The following is a 15,936-nucleotide window of genomic DNA, read 5'->3' as shown; positions in this document are numbered from 1 at the left end:
TTTCTTGGCCTTGCTGCCAGTTTTGTTACCATGTCTACTATCTTAAGAAAATAAACTCAAAAGACCCCACTTACAATATATTTACAGTATATTTTACATGATCTATAGTTAAGTCTTTTTTGACCTCCAAAGTCTATCTGGATACAGTAACAACTGTATTAAAAGTAACAACCGACCCAAAAAGGAATATTCCGGTATCCTAATTACCCTCAGCTTTCCCTCTGACTCAGGCACACAACATTATAAAAAGTAAGAGCTATTTACTTCCTCAGTATCTGGGGTTGATAATGTAGCTGGACCATTCACCAAGCGCTAGAGTGCTTGGATGCACTTATAACACTCTCAGATTACATATTTGAATGTGAGCATCTGGAATTTTCTTTCTGGTTGTCACCTTTGGCTCTATTCTTCATGCTGAGGTGGGTCCAGAGCTCTTGTGCTTCAGAATTAGGGATAATTGAGTTTTAGCCCATTTGTTTAGAAATCAAGCTTACAGTAGGGTGTCAGGAGGACTCAGCAGTGCATTAGCTATGCAGCCAGTGTTTCCTGGGCACAAAGGGGCACTTATATCCATTAATAATAGGTATTACCACAGCACATTCTCTTCCTACATCTCTCAGATATTGTTATTTGGGAATTAAATCTCTCTTCAGCTTTCACCATTCTATTCTCCTTCTTGCAAGAAAGCATTGTTCCCTCTGCCCATCTCTGCAGCCTGTTGCCCTGCTAAGGTCTGGCCTAATAGGGCATGTCCTCAACATGGTTGCAGTGGAAGAGGGATCAGCCATAGGCATGGCATGAAGAACTATGCCCAGGCGTATTCATACTGGGGTTGATGTAGCAGTGTAAATCCAGGCAGCTTGACATTGACTAGACAATGGGGCCCTGGTGTTTAGGAGGGTGGCCTTTGGAGAGCAGGATTCAGGCAGCAGTTGATGACACAGGAGTAGTTCTAGTCTCTCAAGGAGAAGACTGGTAGGAGCTGGTAGGGAGGTAGTCCAATTTTAACAAAAGGAAAATGAGGCAGAACTCAAGCCTTAAGAACTAGGTGGATAGGACAGGAGGTGGGGCAGACGACAATTTGGTAGGCATGTAGATACTTAAGGGTTCAAACAGTATATGAGAATTAGGGTTTGTGACCTACTCCAGGTCTCAATAAACCGGTATTATTGAGGTGGCTGTTCCAATTGGAATGAGTTTAAGAATTGTGTAGCATTGATTTTGTCCAAGTGCAGACTCTCTAGTGTGGTGGTTAAAAGCAGAGGTTATTGTGTTCTCTCCAGCAGGGGGTGTGTCGCCAAAAGGACAGGATCTCAAGCTCCATTTAGGCCTCGTGCTTGCTCCAGGATTTAAGGAGAGGAGTTCTAGGTAAGAAATCCTGCTTTATGGATTGACAGATAAATCAGGAAGCTGCACAAAGTTTGTAGGCATGAAAAGGCTGAAAGAAAAGGAAGGGAACCCAAGATCTGGGCAGAGAAGTCAGCTAAGGAAAAAAAAAAAAAAAGAAAGAAAGAAAAAGAAAAAAGAAAAGAGTCCAGCAGGTGCTATAGGTACCGGCAGTACTGAGGATGAGTCCAAAGAGGTCAGGTGAGGCAGGATGTCACCGGTATGCAGAAGGACAGGTGCACATGTCCCATTCATCTTCAATTCCCCATGTGTGGCAAGTATAGGCATTATGGAAAGGAAAGGAAAGAGGAACAAATGAATGAATGAATTGAAACGGAAGAAAAGTCCATTGAACTTGGCTAGAAATTAGTAACATTAGATTCTTTTCTGTTTCTGTCACTAACCAAACACTGGACTTTAGATAGAAGTTATTTGTATCTTGAGAGACCATCGTTATTCTGCCTGTGAAGTGAATGTGTTAGGCTAGTCTTTTTTAAAAAGTTTGCTTAAAGAAGTATATTTTGAGTGACTACTAAGTGCCATGCACTTAGTGTTGAAGAAACAGATGAGAGTACTAATAACCAGGAAATGCCAGAGTTCTGATTCTAAAGGAAGCCTTTGTTCTCTGGCTAGTTTTGTAAGACCTGCTAAATGTGGGTGCTCTCAGACCACATTTAATTAAAGCCAAGTGAGAGGACTGTCTTATTTTGAGATACAATAGATAAGAGACTTGTATCACATGTGGCCTTTTGCAATCAGAAGTATGAACATTTTAGTGTATCTCACCCACTCCCCTCTTATGCATTTGTGTGGTGTGGAAAGTGTGAATAAATGAACAATTGAGCACTACTGTTTGCAAGATCAGTAACTGAGTACTTTCCACATACAGAATCTCACTTAACTCTCCTAGCATGTGGCTCAGATATTATCTTCTTCATTTTACAGGTGAGAAACTGAGCCAGAGGTGAAGTGGATTCACCCAGAGCACTTTAACTTCAGATAGTCTGAATCCCCTTCTGCTACAGTATAGCACATCTTAAAATTAGCTGGTTCTAAATAACATAACTGATAAACATGCCAAATAGTAGGCTTTTTCTGAAGGCTAATCATTGACATAAAAGCATTTGGCAGAAAGTTGCCATCAGGGAAATACACATCAAAACCACCATGAGATCCCACCTCACACCAGTGAGAATGGTGAAAATTAACAAGGCAGGAAACAACACATGTTGGAGAGGATGTGGAGAAAGGGGGACCCTCCTGCACTGTTGGTGGGAATGTGAACTGGTGCAGCCACTCTGGAAAACTGTGTGGAGGTTCCTCAAAGAGTTAAAAATAGACCTGCCCTACGACCCAGCAATTGCACTGCTGGGGATTTACCCCAAAGATACAGATGCAAGGAAACACCACCTGCCACCAACCCCCCCATGTTCGCAGCAATGTCCACAACAGCCAAACTGGGGGAGGAGCCTCGATGCCCATTAACAGATGAATGGATAAAGAAGACATGGTCTATGTATACAATGGAATATTCCTCAGCCATTAGAAAGACGAATACCCACCATTTGCTTTGATGTGAAAATGAGTGGGAAAAATTAGAGTGGGTGACAAACCATGAGACTCCTAACTCTGGGAACCAAACAAGGGGTAGTGGAAGGGGAGGTGGGTGGGGGGATGGGGTGACTGGGTGACAGTCACTGAGGAGGACACCTGACGGGATGAGCACTGGGTGTTATACTATATGTTGGCAAATCGAACTTAAATAAAAATATATATATTAAAAAAAAAAGAACTGTTTACATGCATGTTGAGGATGGGACTCTACAGGTGGATTCCTAAATTCAAATGGAGTGTGATGGGGGTAGGAAATCAAGACAATTTATCTATATTATATTATATTATATTATATTATATTATATTATATTATTATATATTCCAAATTTGTATTTACATGAATTGATATATATTTAACATATATTTTTTATGATGGGTAATTTTTAAATTTTTTATGTATTTTTTTTATTGGAGTTCGGTTTGCCAACATATAGTATAACACCCAGTGCTCATCCCATCAAGTGCCCCCCTCAGTGCCCATCACCCAGTCACCCTACTAATAGATTTCTTAATAATGACCTAAATTTGTGTTTCTGGAATAAATCCCATTTGGTAATAGCATATCAATTTATTAATCTGGTATTGGATTCTGTTTGTTAATATTCTACTTTGAAATTTTATAACAATATTCAATGATATTGGTCTGTAGTTGTCTTTGTATATTTCTCGGTCAGATTTATTTATTTATTGTATATTTTTTATTGGAGTTCTATTTGCCAACATTATTTAACATATATTTAAATAAACTGACATATCTGATTATACACCAGTTCATTTGAAGAACTATATGAACAATGTACTTCAGTTGAAATTGTTTTAGCATTTCCAGCTCTGCATAGCAACCTAGTAACTCAGTCATAAGGCATTCTAGGACTACGGTAGACTGGTAAAGATACAGAGGGAAGCTGGAAGTGATGAGATCTGAAGCTAGGGGAATAAATTCAGCTTTAGGACAAGTCCCAAAAGAGGGTGGTCAACTTCTACAATAATAAAGTTCTAGGGGAAAGAATGAAATCAGGGTGCAAGCTGGGAAAGCCTCATTATTCATGGGGCCCAAACTAGAAGAAGATGCAGGGCCACAGGGTTGGTGATGGCAATCTTGGTAGTCAGGTGAGTGGTAGAAACTGTTGTAGCTCCAAGAGGTCCATATGGTCTAATAAGAACTCCAGCCTATGGCAAGTTTCAGCCTTTGGAGAACCTACTAAGGGCTAAAGAGAGACAGAGAATCTCAAACAAGCCAGTTGGGTTTCAGGGTAGGGCTTCACTCTTCAAAAACTGGAAAGAACAGTAGCCAACTAACGTAGAGGCTTGGTCCTGCTGTCATGCAAAAGAGGAAGGGTGCAGAGCCAGCCTGAAGCTTTATAGGTAATGAGAGGCCCATCCCAGGCACCCAGAGCTTAGGAAAACAAGATAGATTCTAGACCTATCACACTGTGTGTGGGTAAGGATGAGATTTCCTAATATATTCCAATAAGTTTGGTTAGAATTGGCTCAAGAACTGAGTTGTCCTGAGTGGAAACTATAAATAAAGATTTTCAATACTTGCAGCTGTGTTTGGGTCGGCGAGGGACTAACCTCACAACATGGTTTAGTTTTATTTGCATTAATTTTACAACCAAGTAATGTATCCATTGCATTTTGTCTTAGGTATGGTGAAATCCCCAAAGAATCGCATTCATATTCTTTTGTCATTATACAACTCAGTATTAACTGGCTCATTGTGGGTCTTTATATACTTTCATTAACATCATTACCATGTAAAACTCAATAAAATTGTAATGCTTTTCTACAGACATGTTGAGTTACTATGTCCACATGATTGCAAAACCTAGTGACAAAGTAATAACACTGTAACATTTGGTCTATAGGTGAATAAATTATGTTTTAATTTTCACCAGACCAGCAATACAAAAAACCTCCATCGAAAGTTACCCTTGGCCTTACAGTATTTCAATAGACTCCTATAAATGTCTGCTAAAGTTTCACAGTTTCATGTTAATTTATGTTCAACAGTTCACATTAATATCAACTCAGTCATGTGACTAAAATAGCTCCTTTCATCTCTAGAAATTGATTTTATATTGTGGTTCACCCATAGCCTCACAACAAGTACCTCACAGAAGAAACATGAAGAAATAAAAGGAATTTTCTAGATATTTTTTAAACATTCTTCATCACATTGACTTAGAGGGAAAACATGGTGAAAGTATTATTTGTAATGTACATCTTGCTAAAAGAAAGTTAATATGTTTCGGAGTGTTGATCTAAAAACCAGTCAATCATTTCTACAAATGTTAAGATTTCCGTCTGCAAACAAACAGTTGATGCCTACCAGAGGGCTCTACTGCTTGTCTCATCATTAATTGCACATCTTATCTATGATTAGAGGTGTGACTGTGCCCGATTTTTCAATAAAATAACCAGAACCAGCAAAGGCCATGCAGGTATTCCAGTGTCTGTACTCTCTCCTGCACAGAAGCTCAAGAAGGAACATGGGACTCATTTACATGTTTGACCTGACATAATACTCGTACCTCTTTGGCTGCCGTCCCTGCTGACAGAATTGCAGGCTTCTCTGAATAGAATTTTTTTTCTCCTGAAAATCATCCTGCCATGTGAGAACACAGACTAGACCACTGGTTCATTCTGAGAGCCATCTTAACCCCAGGCAGGATCTGTATCTGCTTTTATTTCTGGAATAATCGCCTCCCTTTATCCAGCATCTTCTTAAAAAATGGTACAAATACGGGAAAGCCCACTGATACTCTTTGTGTTGAGGTACAGGACTGACATCTACCTGTCAGTTTTTAGTGAACAAGCACTCATGCTTCATAATTGGTTTTCTTCAATTATACTATTCAAAAATCATTTATCATATACCGGTATGATATTGGAGACTGGAAATGCACAGATGAATGAGACAAGCCCTCTAACCCCAGCAGAGGTGGTCACATTCTTGAGAACGTGGACTTCTCAGTTTGAATCCTGGTTCCTCCAAGTCCTAATCCTGCGGGACCTTGCAGGAGTGACTTTTCCCACCCTGCACTGTTTCTCCAGGTGTGAAGTAGTATAGTAGTAACGTCACCTGCCTGCAGGTTGGTAGGTAGGCTGGAAGTTACTGCACATAAAGTGCTTAGCACAGTCCTGGTTTAGTGCAGTGTGCTCACTGCTCACTATGTTAGTTATTACTGTTAAGGAGTTCACACTCTCATAGGGAAACAGTCCGTATCATTCCCACTAAATATAGTACAGCAAAGCCCTCTTATGGACCTCTGAACAAAATGCCGTAGGATTCTGATGAGAAAGAGAGTCATGAATTCATTTACAGCCAAGTTTTATTGAGTTTCCTTGGCAGTGGTACTCATGGCTGACAGTCCTGGAGGGTTGGGAAAAAGGTAGAGGGGTGTCCAGTGGGCTAGAGCATGAGTGTCTAGCATGGGCAGAGGCATAACAGTGTGCCAGTGGGTGGCATGTCGAGGGACCAGTAAGTGGTGTGGAAAGAACATAGAAGCTGCTGCCAGAAGGTCAAGTCAGCCACCGGGGTTCGAGCAGCATGGCAGCCCTAGAGAGCAATGTGGTCAAATCTGTGTTTCACAGAAATGACTCAGCTACCTCCTGGAGAGTGAAGTACATGAAAGAGAGACTGCGAGCTTTATGACATGGTCATGACAGCCTGAACTGGGGCAGTGGCAGCAAGGAGAGGAGAGGCTTGCAGAGAGAACAGAAAGCACTTAGTGACCTACTGGGTGTGGGGGACAGGGGGTGATTCCCGATGACTTCATATTCGCCCACGAAATATGAAACACAGGAAGAGAAGCAACACTGGAGAGAAAGATAGAGTTCAGTGTAATAAATATGAAGTTTGGGGTCTCTTCAGGAAGAATATTCAAGGGAGCAGTTTATTTATTTATTTATTTATTTATTTATTTATTTATTTATTTATTTATTTATTTATTTATTTTTAAGGGAGCAGTTTAGAATAAAATTCCGGAGTGCAGGACAGACCCATCCGGGAGGGCGGGGAGGAGGGAAGTAGAGAAAGAGGAAGGGATGCTTTAAAAAACGACATGCGTATCTGCACACTCTCGCTGGTTCTGGATACGATACCTCTCCAAAATAACCCCCCCCAAACCCCCCAGCAAAGTGCTTCACTCACTGTACCTTAATATGCCTTGTACATTTACCCCAAGCCTTTTCTTTCCGCCATTCAACACATACTGATTAAGCATCTCTTACGTGCCAGGTAGTAGTCTAGATTTTGGTCCAAAATCCTGTCAAAATGCTGCCATCGGGGAGTTTATGTTTTTGCACAGGACATAGTTAACAAGAAACCAAAAAAAATGTAAAATGTAATTTCAAGTAAATAAGCAGAGTAAGGAAAAAAGAAAGCAGGTAAGAGGTCAGAAAGTTACCAAGGGGAGAGAGAAAGGGGAACTCTGAAATCAGGTGGTTGTGGTCTTTGAAGTTATCTCTGATGAAGGGATATTTTAAGTGGACACCTAAAGTGATGGACAAAGCCATGCGAGACTCTGGGAGAGGTATGTTTCAGGCAGAAGGAAGAAAAAGTACAAAGTCCCTGAGGTAGGAACCAGGTTTGTATGATTGAGAAACAGCAGGTAGCAGCTTGCCTAGAAAACAGCAGATAGTCTCAGGGCATCTTGTGACACTTCTGGTACGATTGCCTGTTTTGTTAACTGATGCCATTGTAAACATTTTCACGGACTTGTATCCTTCCTATCTTCCCAACTCCTCGCAAGTCTACTGAGGGCAAGGTCTATGGTCAAAGTCCATACTCCCACAGCACCTAGAACAATGCCTCGCACATGGTAGGTGGGGTTTGGGGTTTTTTTCACTCATTTATCTATCATTGAAACTAGTGGGAATCTCTAGACCTGCCTTGTCCCAGTCTCACACACTTCTGTACCTGTTCCAAAAGTTGCTAACCATCTGGTAAATCATTGGTGAGCTACTTCTAGTACTAGCTGTTGTGATCAGTAAGAAATTCAGGCTATGTCCAGAGCACCACAGAAAGCTCAAACCAAGATTTACTCTTGCTGTTTGCAAATCTGGTGGTTTTACTTAGGCTCTAATATTTGAGGACTTGAAATATGAGGAAAATCTGCACATGCTCAAAGAAGCTGTTGGCTTTGCCACAGTTCTACGCTTAAACATTACAATAATATTATTATTATCCCACAGGGGTGTCATGAGGATTAATGAGACATTTTCAAATTACTTTGAGCTACTCCACTGGGGGGTACTAAATAAATGGTATGTGTTCCTCCTGAAGTGCCATTTTGGACATTGATTTGTTGTGATGGGTTCTGCTGCCCAACAGGGCTGGAATTCGCCCACCAACTCATTTCTTATAAACAACAGACTAGCTGTTAGAAGGCAGTGGTTTTCCATTAAAATAAATATGAATTGAACTAGTCAGCAATCAGAAGCAAATGGGCTGCTGTTAGAAATCTCATATTTATTAAGCACTCACAGTGAACAACATAAGAGTTTCACACTGTGATACAGTAAAATGAACAGTGGATTTGGAAATGGTCCAAGATTTTAGGCCTAGCTCTGCCACTAACCAGCTGTGTGGGCTTGAACAAACTGCTAAACTTCTCTGGGCTTCGAATATAAAGTATAAAGCTGTCCTAATCATAGACATGGCCAACATGCTCATGAGAAAATGCTCTGCATCACTTGCCATCAGGGAAATACAAATCAAAACCACAATGAGATACCACCTCACACCAGTGAGAATGGGGAAAATTAACAAGGCAGGAAACCACAAATGTTGGAGAGGATGCGGAGAAAAGGGAACCCTCTTCCACTGTTGGTGGAAATGTGAACTGGTGCAGCCACTCTGGAAAACTGTGTGGAGGTTCCTCAAAGAATTAAAAATAGACCTGCCCTACGACCCAGCAATTGCACTGTTAGGTAGGGATTTACCCCAAAGATTCAGATGCAATGAAACCCCGGGACACCTGCACCCCGATGTTTCTAGCAGCAATGTCCACAATAGCCAAACTGTGGAAGGAGCCTCGGTGTCCATCGAAAGATGAATGGATAAAGAAGATGTGGTTTATGTATACAATGGAATATAACTCAGCCATTAGAAACGACAAATACCCACCATTTGCTTCAACGTGGATGGAACTGGAGGGTATTATGCTGAGTGAAGTAAGTCAATCGGAGAAGGACAAACAGTGTATGTTCTCATTCATTTGGGGAATATGAATAATAGTGAAAGGGAATATAAGGGAAGGGAGAAGAAATGTGTGGGAAATATCAGAAAGGGAGACAGAGCATAAAGACTTCTAACTCTGGGAAATGAACTAGGGGTGGTGGAGGGGGAGGAGGGCGGGGGGTGGGGGTGAATGGGTGACGGGCACTGAGGGGGACACTTGACGGGATGAGCACTGGGTGTTATTCTGTATGTTGGTAAATTGAACACCAATAAAAATTAATTTATTAAAAAAAATAAAATAAAGCTGTCCTAAGAAGCTCATCATCAGTCTTCCAGGCAAGGCAAATACATGAGAAGAATGGAAAGAGTCATTTCTGAAGGAAAGATACTTCACCGGACCATCCATCACAGACAGGACCATCCTCTGTTCTAGTCTTCCTTGCCATTGATTAATATTAATTCCAGTACTAATTCCTGCAAATGGAGAAATAAATCACTTTCTAGGTCAGACACAGAAGTGCATGAAACATTTGGTCTTTAAAAATAGGGCCTTTGCCTTTCTATGAGCCAAACCTGCAGCAAGCCGGCTGTCTTATTCTTAGCTTTAAATATGTGAATGATGGATTATACTGCTACCCTAATCACCAGCTCAAAAACAATGTTCAGTTTTGTGAGCGTGTTTTACATGGTCGCCTACTTTTTCCATCTTGCGACACATGCCACCGTCTGCAGTGGCTAGCAGTAACCTAGAGGCGAAGTGAAAGGTAAAAGGACAGTAGAGAACATAAGTGCTTGTACCCAGAAAAGGCGGAGGCGGGATCTAACCGAGTAGTACATACTGTGAGCTGCTTCCCCTCAGTCTTTATCCTGGGAATCCCAGTGGTCCCAGATTCAGAAAGCAGAAATGCCAACACTCCAGAGCAGATAGAAATGCAAAGAATCACTTGTTGGGGAATTCAAGTCGGCAAACACACTGAGCTCCTATATTTATCAGGCACTTTGTGGTTTCTAGGGATATAAATTGGGTAAGACTTAGTCTCTGCCCTAGAGAGCCTTGGTTGCAAGTGGCGGTTGGAAACAGTGACCACAAACTGCAGTTACTTGCGGTGGAAGTGTCAGCTAAGGTACAACGGGCGAGGGAGTAGTCCAGACAACATTTCTTCTTTTGTAAATGATTTGAATGAGACAGTAGAAGATGCATTTTAAAGCCTTGGGTTTGGCTCTTGGGTGCCCGTGGAGTTGCTAAAATGTCTAGAAACAAATTGCGTTCAAGATGACCACAATAGTTTGAAGAAACAGTTAAGGTTGAAAGGGCATGAAGTTGTTATGTGTAGGCCCAAATCCAGCAACGGAGATGCGGGCTGCTGGCTGGACGGTCTCCCAGCTTCACAGCCAGAGCGCGGCCAACCCTACCGCTAGGCCCGCAGGGGGCCCTGAAGTCGAGGGTCCTCCCAGAAGGGACTTCGCGGCGGAGGTGAATTTCCTTTCTCATTTTCCTCGCAGGTTCCCACCGACAGGAAACCTGGCGCTTGGGAAAAGCCCCGGCTGCTGTCGCCAACCCCAGCCAGAAACTTGGCCCTCGATTGCTCCCGACGGCTAGAGTCCGCGAGAACTGTTCGCTCCAGGAGAGAAGTCCCGAGGGCCTCTACTGACCCAGCGTCCCCAGCCCCCAAGTGCGAGACTCCTGAGCGCCCCTGAGTCCGTGGGCTTCTCGGGGACACGGGAGCCACTCCGCTTAGAGCGCTCCAGGCGGCGGCCTGTAGTCGCGGGGGGCTCAGGGTGTGGGCAGGGGGCTGGCCTCCGCCCCAGGGCGCCCACCTGGCCTTTCCCGCCCTCCCTCCCGGCCCGGAGCGCACCCCATCCCCTCCTCGCCCGCCCCGACCGCGCACCGGGGGTGCCTGCAGGGCGAGGAGGCCGCCGCTCGCCGGGTGCGGGGCGACGGTGGCCGGGACACAAGCCCGGCGCTGGGCCGTGGCCTCGCGGGTCCCAGGGCGGGGGGCTGGCCAGGGGCTGGTGGGGCCCGGGGGCCGGTTCCCCGGGAGCAGCCTCGGCCGGGCGGGGGTTCGCGGAGGACGCGGCGGTGCGCAGCGGGGCCGTGGGGCCGCCCGGAGGGGCGAGGCGGCGGGCGGCTAGGGCCCGGGCAGCGCAGGGGCGCGGGGGAGCGGGGCGCCGGGAGCGGGGCGCGCGGCCGCGCGGTGGGCGGGCACCCGGAGGGGCCGCGAGGGGCCGCGGGGCTTAGGCGGGCGCGCGCCCGGGAGGGGAGGGGAAGGGCGCGGAGGGGAGGGCGCGGAGGGGAGGGGGAGGAGGGGAGGGGGAGGAGGGGAGGGGGAGGAGGGGAGGGGGAGAGAGGGCGGGGGCGGGCGTGGAGGGGAGCGGAGGGGAGGGGGAGGAGGGGAAAGGGGAGGGAGGGGGAGAGGAGGGAGGGGAGGGAGGGGAGGGAGCGGGCGCGGCGGCGGCGCGGCGGCGTCCCCTTCGCGAGCCAGGCGCACCGCGCGGGGCCCCCCCCCCCCGAGCCAGGCGGCGGCAGCGGCGGCCGCCGCGGCAACAGGCGGCGGCGGCGGCGGCGCTCGGGGGCGGGGCGGGGCGGCGCGGGGCGGGGCGGGGCGCGCGAGGAGGAGCCGCCGGGCCCGCGGCGCCGCCGGTCCCGCCGCATGGACGAGCTCTCCGGCCCCGGCCGCCCGCGCGCCCTCCCTGCGCAGCGCCCCGCGAGCGGCGGCCCCGCCGAGCGCGCCATGACGGTGGTGCCCGGCGAGCACCTGGCGGAGCCCGAGGCGGCCGACGGCGCGGGGGGCCCGGCCCCGGGCGGCTGGGAGCGGGAGCGGGAGCGCTACGAGCCGCTGCCGCCCGCGCCGCCGGCCGCCGGGGAGCAGGGCTGCTGCGGGGAGCGCGTGGTCATCAACATCTCGGGGCTGCGCTTCGAGACGCAGCTCAAGACCCTGGGCCAGTTCCCCGAGACGCTGCTGGGCGACCCCGGGCGGCGCGTGCGGTACTTCGACCCGCTCCGCAACGAGTACTTCTTCGACCGCAACCGGCCCAGCTTCGACGCCATCCTCTACTACTACCAGTCGGGCGGCCGCATCCGCCGGCCGGTGAACGTGCCCATCGACGTCTTCTCCGAGGAGATCCGCTTCTACCAGCTGGGCGAGGAGGCCATGGAGAAGTTCCGCGAGGACGAGGGCTTCCTGCGCGAGGAGGAGCGGCCCCTGCCGCGCCGCGCCCTGCAGCGCCAGGTGTGGCTGCTCTTCGAGTACCCCGAGAGCTCCGGGCCGGCGCGCGGCATCGCCATCGTGTCGGTGCTCGTCATCCTCGTGTCCATCGTCATCTTCTGCCTGGAGACGCTGCCCGAGTTCCGCGACGACAAGGACTACGCGGCGGCGGCGGCGGCGCAGGAGCAGCCCGAGGCGGCGCGCAACGGCACGTCGGGGCCCCCCCCCGCCGCCGGCTTCGCGGACCCCTTCTTCGTGGTGGAGACCCTGTGCATCATCTGGTTCTCCTTCGAGCTGCTCGTGCGCTTCTTCGCCTGCCCCAGCAAAGCCACCTTCTCGCGGAACATCATGAACCTGATAGACATCGTGGCCATCATCCCCTACTTCATCACCCTGGGCACCGAACTGGCCGAGCGACAGGGCAACGGACAGCAGGCCATGTCCCTGGCCATCCTGCGGGTCATCCGGCTGGTGCGGGTCTTCCGCATCTTCAAGCTCTCCCGGCACTCCAAGGGGCTGCAGATCCTGGGCCAGACGCTCAAGGCGTCCATGCGGGAGCTCGGGCTGCTCATTTTCTTCCTCTTCATTGGGGTCATCCTCTTCTCCAGCGCCGTCTACTTTGCCGAGGCAGACGACCCCACCTCGGGGTTTAGCAGCATCCCGGATGCCTTCTGGTGGGCAGTGGTGACCATGACGACAGTAGGTTACGGCGACATGCACCCGGTAACCATAGGGGGCAAGATCGTGGGGTCGCTCTGCGCCATCGCTGGTGTCCTGACCATCGCTCTGCCGGTGCCCGTGATCGTTTCCAACTTCAATTACTTCTACCACCGGGAGACGGAGGGGGAAGAGCAAGCCCAGTACATGCACGTGGGAAGTTGCCAGCACCTCTCCTCTTCGGCCGAGGAGCTCCGAAAAGCAAGGAGTAACTCGACTCTGAGTAAGTCGGACTACATGGTGATCGAAGAGGGGGGCATGAACCATAGCGCTTTCCCCCAAACCCCCTTCAAAACGGGCAATTCCACTGCCACCTGCACCACGAACAATAATCCCAACTCCTGTGTCAACATCAAAAAGATATTTACTGACGTTTAATATATGCTACGAGTGACATGCTGTGCTCAAGTATTGCGTGGACCGTGCCCCCTTGGTCTGTGTATGCCCTCGTTTTATACATTTCCAGACCACTCATCAAAGAAAGGACATGAAGAAGTGGAAAGCACACTTCATTTTCCCTCGCCCTACTGCTTCATACTGAAACAGGTGTCTGTGTTGCAAGTGGGCTGCATTCTCTCAGCTCTCCATTTTTTCCTCCCCCTCCCTCGAATATTGCAAAGAACAAACTTACTTTAAACTTGATTTCTAGTACACATCCTCTAAAAAAAAAAAAAACTGTACATCCTGGGAGGAAACGAAACTAAAGAACAGTTAGAGTGCCTAACCTCGGAATTGAAAGACAGTTGTTCTTTACTAAGTAAAGCAGGCACATGCGTAAAGGATGCTTCCGTTTGCTGGACCTTTGAACATTATTGAATCTTTAGTTCGGTTGCCTATGCTGTGGATACTTGGATGAGAAGTCTGATTAGGGCAATGACTTGTAAACCCACCGTAAGTGTATTTGGTTTTTGACTGGAAGTTCTATTCGAAACCCTTCCTGGAATCTTAAAGATTTCTACAACTGTGAACAAAGGGAAGTGCCCAAGGTGTCCCGATCTAATTAGTTGAACTCTCTGGGGCTTGTTCAGCATTTCAAAAGAGATGGACAGGCAGATTCCTGTGATGTTCCGTGTGTGTGTGTGTGTGTGTGTGTGTGTGTGTGTTCCCGGCAACATCTATCAAAGTGTGGGAAACACATGTTTTCAGTGCCGCTGAGAGAAACAAACAAAATTTCTAATGCGCCTGTGAGATAAGCTTCTGCAGTATCACAAGAAGATTAAAGTGGCAGACACTCCTTCCAGCGGAAGTTACTAATTCGGACCTGACTGATGCAGTTCCCATAGCAACCCATGTTTCCTGGGAAACCCGAAAAAGGTTGTCATGGCATCTCTTGCTCTCTAGCCCCACCCCCTAGCCCCTGCCGTTTCCACAATAACCTTTCCAGATGGTTCCTCCTTACGGGGTTTCATAAGGAAAACCACTATTTGGATAAACCGCACAAATAAAGTTATGCCTGAAAATCTGAGGTGGTGAAATGAATCACAAAATGCATATTTTTTTTTTACTACAGAAAATCATTGACATCATCTCATAATGACTGAATCGGAAAGGAAAATATTGCCTTTGGGATGTTAGATCTATACTACAATAAGGCATGATTTGAATTAAATGCCAATAATTAGGCAATAATTTAAAAGGATACTGTTTTCTTCCTCCAAGAAGTTTCAAGCTAACAAGTGAAATTTAAAAACAAATGTAAAAGTGTTCTGTACATAAGCAGATGAAAGAGTCAATCAGTGTACCTGAAACCTTACTACAAGGGACCTTCAGACTTCCTCTTAAAAAAAAAAAAATCCAGATCCCACAACAGCACTTGAAAAGCTAAATAAACTTTAAGAATATAAAGGATACGTGTTTTTTAACTAAGGGAATTGCAGACAATCAATAGAAAGGAGGGACGGGAAGTAACCAAATCTTGGGAAAATACCTGCAAGTTTCAGCCGCATACCAGGGGTTGCCAGAAGACAAACAGAATCAGGTGAGCACTGTGTGGGGGTACTGAGAGCTCTCCCTCTTTGTACAGGGAACCAGGGAAATGCTGTTCCTGTCTAGATTGGTGATGCTTGCAAAACCAATAGTTTCATATTAGTTACATGCAAATGCCTTTTAAAGATCACTTACAACATCTTTTCCATTTGATTTCCAAGTTGTAAACTGTCCCTTGGTTTCTGTTCTTTATAGCAAAAGGATGGGTAGGTAGGAGGAGTCATGGCTCTATAGAATAACCTTCACCCAAACTGAGCTGAAAATGATTCCCTTTCTTTCCTAACATTCTCAGTTTCTGAGCAACCTGTTTCCCCTTTAAAAAAAAAAAAAAAAGATAAAAGGCAGAACCCACTGCTGTTAGATTATTGGCCCAATTTTAATTTACATAATTAGTAGTATGCAGTAGCACAGTTGTTTTAAACAAAAATGGTTAAGCTTACAACAAGGGTAACACTGTATTTAAACAAAACCATTTTCTTTTATATATGTTATATATATTATACTATATTTTCCACAATTATACATTGTGCACAATTGTTTTTTGATTTTGATAGGATATAACTGTCTAAAACTCATAAAGTATTTTCAGATAATCAGAACCCTACTTTATCATTTATGTACCTAATACAGTGAAAAAGAATGGTGAAGACTTCTAGAAGGAGAAGAGGAGGGAAAAGACAAAAAAGTAATAGAGGCAAGAAATCTATATACCTGGTAATGGGGTCACTGCTTTTATCTCTGTGCATCAAAATAGGACTCCTTCATCTAGTGTCTTTTACTACTTGTTTGAGTTACTTTTACCATTGCCTACCTTTTGATCAAATTCTTGGTATTCTTAAT

General features: G+C 46.5%; 1 protein-coding gene across 1 annotated transcript; it reads left to right on the top strand.

Moving 5' to 3' along the window:
• The first annotated feature begins 11,919 nt into the window (after nt 1-11,919).
• On the top strand, nt 11,920-15,063 carry KCNA3 (potassium voltage-gated channel subfamily A member 3). Its single transcript, XM_055340552.1, has one exon. The coding sequence runs from the start codon at nt 11,920-11,922 to the stop codon at nt 13,486-13,488; it is 1,569 nt and encodes a 522-aa protein (XP_055196527.1). The 3' UTR covers nt 13,489-15,063.
• Nucleotides 15,064-15,936: the final 873 nt, after the last annotated feature.

The sequence above is a fragment of the Nyctereutes procyonoides genome, unplaced genomic scaffold, assembly GCF_905146905.1.
Source record: "Nyctereutes procyonoides isolate TBG_1078 unplaced genomic scaffold, NYPRO_anot_genome, whole genome shotgun sequence".
In the NCBI taxonomy this organism is placed as follows: Eukaryota; Metazoa; Chordata; class Mammalia; order Carnivora; family Canidae; genus Nyctereutes; species Nyctereutes procyonoides.
This window is presented reverse-complemented; position numbering and strand designations above follow the sequence as displayed.